Source organism: Cebus imitator, unplaced genomic scaffold (assembly GCF_001604975.1).
Source record: "Cebus imitator isolate Cc_AM_T3 unplaced genomic scaffold, Cebus_imitator-1.0 Scaffold61, whole genome shotgun sequence".
Classification (NCBI taxonomy): domain Eukaryota; kingdom Metazoa; phylum Chordata; class Mammalia; order Primates; family Cebidae; genus Cebus; species Cebus imitator.
This window is the reverse complement of record NW_016107376.1, coordinates 4,841,942-4,853,748: the sequence shown is the minus strand read 5'-3', so window position 1 is coordinate 4,853,748 and position 11,807 is coordinate 4,841,942. Positions and strand designations below refer to the sequence as shown.

The following is an 11,807-nucleotide window of genomic DNA, read 5'->3' as shown; positions in this document are numbered from 1 at the left end:
AAAAAATGGCAAGTTTGCCAAGAGAACAATGCAGATGAACACAGACAGGGTATCAATGCCAGACTCCAGAGAATGACACATTGCCCAGGTGGAAGACTATGAGATACAGAAGGGAGAGGTGACCAGGGAGGAGCTCTGTGTCACGTTTACTTCCTCCCGAGGCCACCAGAGAATTTTACACAGGGACATATTTTAATACACGAACTGCACACATATATTTTAATACACGAATGCTCAGTCATATGGTAGGTGGTCTGAAGGGTAGAACAACCTGCTGGAGGCTGTTGCCATAGTCTTGGACCATCGCTCAGGACCTGGGCCAGGGCAATCACTGCAGAGACAGCAATAATTAACAGGTTGAATGAGCCGGGCATGGTAATCTCAGCACTTTAAGAGGCCAAGGTGGGCAGATCACGAGGTCAAGATTGAGACCATCCTGGCCAACATGGTGAAATCCCATCTTTACTAAAAATACAAAAATTAGCTGGGTGTGGTGGTGTGTGCCCGTAGGCCCAGCTACTTCGGAGACTGAGGCAGGAGAATCGCTTGAACCTGGGAGGCAGAGATCGCAGGTAGCCGAGATCACACCAGTGCACTCCAGCCTGGGGATAGAGCGAGACTCCATCTCAAAAAAAGATGTAGAATGATGACAGCCTTTAGTGGACAGATTGCCTGTCGCGTATGGCTAAGTTTACTCTTACCTGCCTTCACAGATGGAGGGTGTTTTCCTTATGCTGGGTTCCTCCCTCTCCTCCCTTCCTTGAAAGGGAAAAAACCTTAACACGTCCTCCAGGAGCTATTGTTAAGGATGAAAAAGGAAATCCATCCCCAGATCTCATAAGAACGCTCATGCAAACACAAGCAGCGTGCTGCACACGTGTGGAAAAGAAAGCAGCTTTTAGTTTCAAATTGTCAACGTATTTTAGAAGAGGCTCCCAGCTCTTCCCTCTTCCTTGCCCGGTTATCTGAAATACCAGAAGTGTGAGCCCTCACCTCCAAAAGTATGCACAAACGCAAACTGACCCTGCTTTTCACAATAGGCTAAATTGTGGTGATGTTTCCTGTTAAGTTCTAGTTAAGAGTACAACAGGGTTTTGATGTGCGTCCCTGCCCAAATCTCACGTCGAACTGTAATCCCCAGTGTTGGGGGTGGGGCCTGATGGGAGGTGATGAGATTATGAGGCAGTTTCTCATGAATGGTTTAAAATCATATCCTGGTGCTGTTCTTGTGATAGCGAGTGAGTGTTCGTGAGATCTGGTTGCTTAAAAGTGGGTAGCACCTCTCTCTCTTCTTCCTGCTCTGGCCATGTGAGATGTCTGATGCTCCCTTTGCCTTCTGTCATGACTGGAAGCTTTCTGAGGCCTCCCCAGAAGCCGAAGACGCCATGCCTCCTGTTTCTGCCCCTGAACTGTGATCCGGTTACATTAAATTACCCAGTCTCAGGAAATATTTATAGCAATGTGAGAACAGACTAATACAGAATATGTTTATTATATTGAAAAGGCAGACACAGAAAAATAATCCAAGACATGAGAAGATTCTTAGAAATTATTTAGACTAATTAACTTGATTTCAGAAACAAACACAAGCTCAGAAAGTGCTGATGGGCCGACATGTGTGGGGCCAGCCAGGGGTGGGCAGGCCTGAGACTCAGTGTCTTCACGCCTTGTCCAAAAGTCAATTAAACTTCATTATTCCCATGACTTGACTCATTTAAAAATACAGATATCAGCCAGGTGCAGTGGCTCACACCTGCAATCCTAGCACTTTGGAAGGCTGAGGCACGTGGATCCCCTGAGGTCAGGAGTTCGAGACCAGCCTGGCCAAAATGGTAAAATCCTGTCTCCACTAAAAATACGAGATTAGGCGGGCGTGGTGGTGTGCTCCTGTAACCCCAGCTACTCGGGAGACCGAGGCAGGAAAATCGCTTGAACCTGGGAGGTGGAGATTGCAGCGAACCGAGATTACACCACTGCACTCTAGCCTGGGCAACAGAATGAGACTCTGTGTCAAAAAATAAATAAATAAATAAACTGATACTGTGGAAATGGTTTTTCCCAAATGATCACGTTAAGTGAGTCAAAATGAGTGTGATCGAAGTGCAGCGGGTGCTCATTCCTCACCAATCCTGGATTTGTAAACCTCTCTACTTGCTAAAACTTACTTGTAACCCCCACATCTATTCAGGGTCATGCTCTTCACCTTTTTAAACATTCTGTTGGTGATTCTGCTATATATTTATTTGTTTTTAGAGACCGCGTCTCACTGTGCCACCCAGCTGGAGTGCAGTGGCGCCATCCAGCTCACTGTAGCCTCCACCTCCTGGGTTCCAGCTCCTCTCGCCTCAGTCTCCAGAGTCGCTGGGATTACAGGCGCGATTCCACCATGTCAAATGACCCCCAGCGTAGTGCTGTCTAATGTTCCTAAGCAGGGGGAGGCTGTGATTGTGCCTCACAAAGAGAATGCGTGTTTTTGATCAGCTTTGTCCGGGCATGAGTTACGGTGCTATGGGCTGTGAGTTCAATGTTAATGAATCAACAATCCATATATCATAATAAGATCTCTCTTTTTTTTTTAGACGGAGTCTCGTTCCGTCACCCAGGTTGGAGCACAGTGGCACAATCTCAGCTCATCACAACCTCCACTTCCCGGGTTCAAGTGATTCTCCTGCCTCAGCCTCCCAAGTAGCTGGGATTACAGGCATATGCCACCATGACCAGATAATTTTTGTATTTTTAGTAGAGACAGGGTTTCTCCATGTTGATCAGGCTGGTCTCAAACTCCTGACCTCAGGTGATCCGCCCATCTTGGCCTCCCAAAGTGCTGGGATTACAGGTGTGAGCGACCACGTCCAGCCTAAGATTTCTTTGGACAAAGACACACATAAAACAAAGATATTTACTCCTGATCAGTTCACGAAAATGCTGGGAGCAGAGGCTTGCAGGAATCCAGCCCTGCGCTTCCCTTGTAGCAGTGGTTCAGTGTCTTCTCACTCCATGTTTGAGGTGACTATGGACCGTAACTACTGTGAATAACGGGAAGTGATGGACGGACTTGATGCAGCTGTTCTGAAACAGGCAGAGACAGCCTAAATGTCCCTGGGTTATCTCCAGTGACCTCTCAGCGTGGACGATCGGAGGGTCAAATGCTTACTCTGCTTGAATTTATTTTATTATTTTTTGAGAAGCATCTTGCTCTGCTGCCCAGGCTGGAGTGCACTAGTACCATCTCCGCTCACTGCAGCCTCGACTCCAATGTTCCCTGGGATGTAACTGAGTAAAGACCACCTGTCTTGTTGTGCAGGCCTTCCCGGGGTCCTTTCTGAGGCCCACTGTCCTCCACTCTCTGCTGGAGCTCACAGTGAACACCGCTGACGAGCCAAACTAAACCTCTAGCCCATCTCTCTCTTGAACCCCAAGTTCATTTCAAACTAAAGTGGCAAATATGCTCACTTGGTATCCCAGAGGCAATTTCAACTAAATATACCCTAAACCTAGCTTATTACCAATGACCCCCACACCTGTTCCTCTCCTCCTGTTTCCCTAAGCTCTGTCCATGTTTGCCTAAGCCTGAAGCTTGGGGAGAGGGAGTCACAGAGGGAGGGAGGGAGGGAAGGAGGGAAGGAGCGTCTTTAACTCACGCTATCAGTGCAAGCAACTTTAGGGAAACATGGCATGGCCAGTCCCCCAACTCCACAGCTTGTTCCTGCAGCGACCGTCTGCTTTGTCACCAGCCAGAAAACCCGAGGTCCTACTCACACTCCTTCTTTGTCATCCTTTTCCTTCCCTCTCTCTTGTCCATTCTCCAAGACCTGCTAAACATCTCTTGGGTTTATCCCCTTCTCTTAAAAACATTCCTAAATGATCTCCATTGTATCTATATCAAATCTATTTTCCATAGCTCACAAAGCAGTGGCCTCAAACTTTGATAAATATTTTTATTCACAGTATCTGGCGCAAAGGGAGTGGGGTTTGCTTGTTAAAATGCAAATTCCCCTCCCCATATTGAATGGTGGAGTTCTGGAATCTGTATGTTTTAATTTATTTTTTTTCACTTTATTCTTGAAGCAAGTTCTTGTTCTATTGCCCAGGCTGGAGTGCAGTGGTATGATCACGGCTCACTGCAGTCTCGAACTCCCAGACTCAAGCAATCCTCCCAACTCAGCCTCCTGAGTAGCCGGGACTACAGGTGTGCACCATGATGCCTGGCTCATTTTTAAATTTTTTGTGGAGATGCAGTCTCACTATGCTGCCCAGGCTGGTTTCAGACTCCTGGCCTTACGTGATCCTCCCACCTGGCCAATGTTCTGTGTGTTAGAGAAAGATGAAGAAGGCCTTACCAGGTAACCGGATTGGCTTCCACGGGGCGGAGTTTGGCACGTAGGCATGCTTCGAGGCAGTGACGATCAACTGACTGCCCAGCTTATACTGGAACTTGATAAAGGCAACACCATCAGTCCCCGAGGTGCCAGAGGCGATGGAGGCCTGGTTGATGAAGATCTCAATGAGCGCGTCTGCTATGGGCTGGTGGGTGCTGGCGTCGCTGACGTGCACCTTCAGCGTCACCTCTGGAGGTAGAGAAAGCACAAAGAACAGTTGCTATCAGTGGAAAATGTTCACAGCCACTCTGCTAGGACTGTGATGGGAGGGGGAAGGGGGGGTTACACTAAGGACATCTAGGTGGACACTCAAAATACACAGTTTCTTCCAGGGACAGTTTCTTCTTAGAGGTCTCTTTTTACTTCACACAATTTCCCATTTTCAAAACCACAGCCTGTCCCAAACCACTTTCTTCTTTATTTCTTCCTGCTCACACCAACAAATGATCAAGAGAAAAATGTTATACTTTAAGACATTGGGTAACCACAACACAATACACCGTGTGTGTGTGTGTGTGTGTGTGTGTGTGTGTGTGTGTGTGTGTGTTTTGAAACAGGGTCTCACTGCTGCACAGGCTGGAGTACAGGGGTGTGATCATGGATCACTGCAGCCTCAACCTCCTGGGCTCAACTGATCCTCCCGCCTCAGCCTCCTGAGTAGCTGGGTGTGTGCCACCATGCTGGGCTAATTTTTGCAGAGACGGGGTTTTGCCATGTTGCCTAGGCTGGTTTCAACCTCCAGAGGCTCAAGCGATCTGCCTCCGTCAGCCTCCCAAAGTGCTGAGGTTACAGCTGTGCCCCACCGTGCCTGGACAGCAATACTCTCTCAATGGCGTTTGGGCTGCGACAGTGGGGACACAGTGGGCTATGCCATTAGCAGCCATATCCTTCTCTAGTCCTGGCAAACATGGGCAGAAGTCACCCGCCATGTGCACTGGTAATCACAAAGATGAGACTGAAAAGACGTGAAAACTACTGTTAAAAGGCAGGATCCAAACAGTAGAACAAGAGAAGATCAGAAAAAGAAGGAAAAAAGAAAGCAAACGTTTGCGAAGACAGATGAAGTCAAGTTAGGAATATTGGCAAAAGCAGATCATGAATGTGGGAAACAGACTGTTAAAAATTGCTAAAAAATTAAAATAGAATGGCTACTTTACATAACGCAGGGAAGGGATAGTTATTGAACTTCTGCTCTGTGCCTAGAATTGTAACTGCACAGCTACTGTGAAGGAGAAGACGTGTGAGTAAACAGGAAGGCACCACGGCTGAGGGGGAACAGCATGTGTGAAAGCTCAGAGGCAGGAGGGCGCCATGCTTCCTGGAGAAACAGTGGCAGGTTCTGAAAGCTGGAAGGAGAGTGGGAGAGGGGTAGGAGCTGGAGAGGCAAGTAAGGCCAGATGAGGCAATAAAGAATTATTCTTTATTCTAAAGGCAATGAGAGGTGACAAAGGTTTCAAAAGGGGAGTGGAAATCAAATTTGTTATAGAAACATGTGGCTGCGGTTGAAGAATGGGCTGAGGAAGAGGCAGGGCTGGAGGATAAGCATTCAATTAAGAGGACTCTGTAATAACCCTGGACTGCGATGGTGGTGGACCAGACTCCAGCAGAACAATCACATCAAGGGTGCTGATTCCAGAACCACATGGGGGGTAACTCAGAAATGCATCCTGCTCCCATTAGCCCTATTTGCTTAGGGAGGAAGGGAGCAGCTGGTGCCCGGAGATGCACGTCCACCTGACCACCTGCAGGCACCATGCGCCATGCTTTCTGAGCTGCCTTTGATCTGAAAGACTTGGGATAGGAAGGTGGGGCAAGGACTAGCAGAGAATGAGGAGGTGGCCAAAGAGGCTCATGTTCATAGAACCTTCTGGAGTGGGGCTCAATGGAGTGCCTGTCAATGAGCCCGCTGCAGGCTGGCTGGGCAGAGAGCAGCCTGAGAGCGAGGATGAGGAAGGAGTGTTGGGTCAGCCTTGCAAGTATTGCCCAGCGGCACACGCTCTGGACTTCCGCCATTCTCACTGGAGGCTTGAATCTTAGCTCCACCATGTGCTAACCATGTGGCCATGGGCGTTTTATTTATCTTCTCTAGGCCTCAGTTTCCCCACTGTAAACTCGGAACAATAAACATGCATAGTTCAACATATAGGCAGAAATAGTGTAATGGCTGGCAGAGTACGCACTGACACAAGCTACTGCAACTGTGTCATGCAGTCATGATGCTTGCAAGCGTTCCAACATGTGCTTGGGGATACCAGGTTTGGGGTTCAGAAAGGAGAGTTAAAAAGGAGAAATATGTCCAGGCACGGTGGCTCATGCTTGTAATCCCAGCACTTTGCGAGGCCAAGGTAGGCAGATCACCTGAGGTCAGGAGTTCAAGACCAGCCTGACAAACATGGAGAAACCATCTCTACTAAAAATACAAAAATTAACCAGGAGTGGTGGCGTGTGACTGTAATCCCAGCTACTCGGGAGGCTGAGGCAGCAGAATCACTTGAACCCGGGAGGCAGAGTTTGCGGTGAGCTGAGATTGCGGCATTGCACTCCAGCTTGGGCAAGAAGAGTGAAACGCCGTCTCAAAAAAAAAAAAAGAAAAGAAAGGAGAAAATATATAAAACAAAAGGGACAGGTAAGACAACCTCTCAGAAAGTATTAATATGTTTTTTCTAGATGGAGTTTCACTCTTGTCACCCAGGCTGGAATGCAATGGTGTGATCTTGGCTCACTTAACCTCCGCCTCATGGGTTCAAGCAATTCTCCTGCCTCAGCCTCCTGAGTAGCTGGGATTACAGGTGCCCACCACCATGCCCGGCTAATTTTTTGTGCTTTTAGTAGAGACGGGGTTTCACCATGTTGGCCAGGCTGCTATTGAACTCCTGACGTCAGGTGATTCACCTGCCTCAGCCTCCCAAAATGCTGGGATTACAGGCCTGAGCCACTGCACCTGGCCTATTAATATCTTTATATCCAGAGTTCTAGCCTACCCTGGGGCAAACACATGGAGACACATTCTGGTTTGAGAATCTCCACGTTGGTAACTTGACAACTAGCTGTCTCATGATACTAAAGCAGCCTTTTCAATACTGCAAATTTCAGTTAGTCAATCATTTTTTACCCATTCTTTCACATGGTTATTTAATACATTTCTTGAGTACATAACCACAGACAAGAGCTAAAGAATCCCAGCCCTAAAGCATCCTCCCACGTTTGAAGAGCTTTGAGCTATAGGTGTGTGCCAAATAAATCTTTTAAAATGTTTTAGAAAGAACAAACAAAGGCTACAGAAACCAACCTTGGCTACTTCATACTATAGGAGAAAACTAATACCCCAAAAGGGACAAATCAGCCTCACGAAAATCAAGATGATATTATAAAACACGTTCAGTCAACTCGCCCCAATCTCATCAGTGTTACCTTAATGTGGACTTGCAGGATGTACATGACACACACACATATTTTCTTATTTCACATGTGTCCTCTGTGTCCCCAAGTAGTATACTGTTTTTTTTAAATTTTAATTTATTTCCATGTGTTTTGGGGAACAGGTGATGTTTGCTTACATGAGTAAGTTCTTCAGTGGTGATCTGTGAGATTTTGGTGCACCCATCACCCGAGCAGTGTATACTGAACCCAATGGGTAGTCTTTTATCCCTCAGCCCCTCCCACCCTTTTCCCTGAGCCCCCAAAGTCCACTGTGTCATTCTTACACCTTTGCATCCTCACAGCTCATCTCCCACTCACGAGTGAGAACATACGATGTTTGCTTTTCCATTCTTGAGTTGCTTCACTTAGAATAATGGTCTCCAGTCCCACCCAGGTTGCTGCAAATGTAATTATTTCATTCCTTTTATGGCTGCTAAGTATTCCATAGTATTTATATACCACATTTTCTTTATTCACTCTGACTGACGGGCATTTGGGCTGGCTCCATACTTTCTGCAATTGCAAATTGTGCTGCTATAAACATGGGTGTGCAAGCATCTTTTTCACCTAATAACTTCTTTTCCTCTGGGTAGACACCAGTAGTGGGATTGCTGGATAAAATGGTAAGGTTTTTTTTTTTTTTTTTCCCATAGGTCTTTTTCCCATAGAAGAACAGGTGGTGTTTGGTTACAAGAGTAAGTCCTTTAGTGGTGATTTGTGAGATTCTGGTGCAGCCATCACCTGAGCAGTATACACTGAACCCAATGTATAGTCTTTACCCAAATAGTATACTAAATTATAACATAAATTAACTCATGGTGCATTAATAACCAAATAGCAAAAACCCTGCACTAATGATTTATGCAATTTTATGAAAATGCAACATTTACAATAATTGGGATTACAAGGTCTTCACTGTTTGCTAAGAAGGCAAACACTGCTGAGATTTGAGGGAAAAAAAGATTTATGAATAAACAGAGAAAGTGGGAGATTTAATCAACGCCCTAGATTCTACCACTTGAATTTCTTCTAATATGGGAAGCATAGTTTAAGTTCTACAATTACACACTTTGAAAGAGATTGTTTAGATCTTCGCTGGGTATGATGAGAGGACAAGATGTCAGTATGATGCGGTAATTCTTACAGCTCACAGCAGCATCACCGTTACAGAGTAACACTGAGAACGAGACTCTCCATTCAACAGCAAACAAAATTATCCCCAACTCAATGACAACCAGGGCAGCCATCAGCTGACTACGGGAAGAATTAGTTACTACATGACTCTCGTTTATAGGAAGACGCCATCAATGGCCCCAGGCCTAAATATGCCCTGAGATACACTGTAGTTCTTTGCTGCTCAGTGCGTGCTGAGGACCCTGCTGAGTTGGTCCCCTGAAGACTACACTAAACCCAGACTGGGACATCATCCTCTGACTTCTCACCCTGCACATCCAACACCAAAGCCTACTCATTTTGATTGCAAACTCTGCATTTCAAAGCAGGCCTTTCTTTTGCACCCTCGGAAACACAGTCCTACTTCCAGGCCTTCACCATCCATCACCCACACTACTGCCCAGCCTCTTTACGAAAACGGTCACCCTCTTCAGACCTGATCCCTGAGATCCCACTGAGGCCAGAGGGAGCTATCCAATACACTCAGCTGACCTCTCTCTGTTTCCCTCAAACCCTCTGATGCACCCCCACTGTTACCTGCAGCAGGGGTGGCAACTTCAGCCTGGCCCTCAGGCCAAATGTGGCCTGCTGCCTGCTTTTGTATATAGTCCATGAAAGTTATCTGGAATTTAAATTTCAGTGTCCAGAAATGAAATTGGATTGGAACACAGCCACGCCCCATCATTTGCCTCTGGTCTATGAGCTGGTTTTGCATTACAACAGCAGACTTTAGAGGCTGCCATGGAGACCATAAGGCCTGAAAAGCCTGAACTCTGTACTTTTGGGCCTTTAGTGAAAAAGGTTCGGTGGCTCATGCCTGTAATCCCAGCACTTTGGGAGGCTGAGGCGGGCGGATCACGAGGTCAGGAGTTCGAGACCAACCTGGGCAACACAGGGAAACCCAGTCTCTGCTAAAAATACAAAAATTAGCCAGGTATGGTGGCGTGTGCCTGTAGTCCCAGCTACTTGGTAGGATGAGACAGGAGAATCGCTTGAACCCGGGAGACGGAGGTTGCAGTGAGGAGAGACTGTGCCATTGCACTTCAGCCTGGATGACAGGAGAGACTTCGACTCAAACTAACAAACACAAAAGGCCGCCACATTCAAGGGACGGGATCCAACCCAGAAGCCTCCCGTCCTGCAACAGCCGACCCATCTGACCCCGCACCCTGCCCTCGGCTCCTCCTTCCTGTTCCTTTCTGCTGCAGCTCCTTCCCTTTGAAGGCAATGCTTTTCTACACTTTCCTTCAAAAGACCTTAAACTGACACAAGAGCAGAAAATCAAACACTGCATGTTCTCACTCACAGGCGGGTGTTGAACAATGAGAACACATGGACACAGGGAGGGAAGCACCACACACTGGGGTCTGTTGGGGGGAAATAGGGGAGGGACGGGGGGGTGGGGAGTTGGGGAGAGAGAGCATGGGGAGAAATGCCAGATATAGATGAAGGGGAGGAAGGCAGCAAATCACACTGCCATGTGTGTACCTATGCAACAATCTTGCATATTCTTCACATGTACCCCAAAACCTAAAATGTAATAAAAAAAAAAAAAAAGACCTTAGAAAGGCTTAGTAAGGTGGATTCAGGAAAGTGCTCCAGCCAGACTCAGCAATCCTACATGCCCCGGAGGCTCTCCAGATACATGGTCTCTGTTTCTCCTCCATTTCCCTTTCTGTCTGTTTCACCTCGGAACAACTGTGGGGGTGTATGACGCAGACCAGACCCCTGACCTTCAGGAGCTTTAGTTGTAGAGATTAAATACATACTGAAGTGTCATTTTGAACTGGGAGAAGTGTCCCAAGGAAACCTGGGTGACACAAGGCAGAACGGGGAACCTACTTTCAACTGGGTGGGTCACGCCTTCTTGAGGAGATGTCGTTTAAGCTTAGGCCAGGAGGAGACACAGGGACCAAGCATGCAAAGTTGCATGCTGAGATGAGAACGACCAGGTTGTTTACCCCTGAATTAAAACCCGCATGGAGAGAGCTTGGAGCAGGGGCCCCCGTGCCTGAAGATGAAAGGTCTGGGACACCCATGTACCACTGTTTTGTTTTGTTTTGAGTCATAGCTCACTGCATCCTTGACCTCCCAGGCTCAAGCGATCCTTCCACCTCAGCATCCCAAGTAGCTGGGACCACAGGCATGCACCACTATATCAAGCTAATTTTTGTATTTCTGTAGAGACGGGGTTTCGCCATGTTGCCCAGCCTGGTCTCAGATTCCTGGCTCAAGTGATCCTCCTGCCTCAACCTCCCAAAGTAACGGGATTATAGGTGTGAGCCACGGCATCTGGCCATACCACCATTTTAGAGTGTCTGGTGTGGCCTACGTGTCCCTCAAGAATAAGGGCTCATTTAAAAAAAATTCAGTTTATAACCTTAAGGCTTAGTTGGTATCTAGAGCCAGTAGGTAGTCAATAAAAGTTTGCAAAAGGAATGCTGGGGTGAAACTAACCACCTTCTAACACCACACTCTCTGCATAGGGGTCACTAGCCACATGTGAGCATATACACTTGTTTACATTAATTAAAATTAAATTAATTAAAAAATTGAGCTCCTTGGTAATACCAGGCTCATTGTAAGTGCTCAGTAACCATGACTGGCTAGCAGCTTCTGCATGGGAGAGTGCAGATTGGACATTTCTTTCTTTCTTTCTTTCTTTTTTTTTTGATATGGGATCTCACTCTGTTGCCCAGGCTGGAGTACAATGGCACAATCTTGGCTCACTGCAACCTCCACCTCCCAGGTTCAAGCCATTCTCCTGCCTCAGCCTCCTGAGTAGCTAGGATTACAGGCGCAAACCACCACGCCCGGCTCATTTTTGTATTTTTT

At 47.0% G+C, this 11,807-nt stretch overlaps 1 protein-coding gene across 2 annotated transcripts in view; it reads right to left on the bottom strand.

Annotated features, from left to right (window-relative positions):
• The window catches only part of FAM171A1 (family with sequence similarity 171 member A1), a 151,000-nt gene that overhangs the window by 61,220 nt on the left and 77,973 nt on the right, over positions 1-11,807 (bottom strand). For both annotated transcript variants that reach the window (XM_017529794.2, XM_017529795.2), the window contains exon 2: positions 4,341-4,568. In XM_017529794.2, coding sequence (XP_017385283.1) covers positions 4,341-4,568 — 228 coding nt within the window. The remainder of the gene's footprint in view (positions 1-4,340; positions 4,569-11,807) is intronic.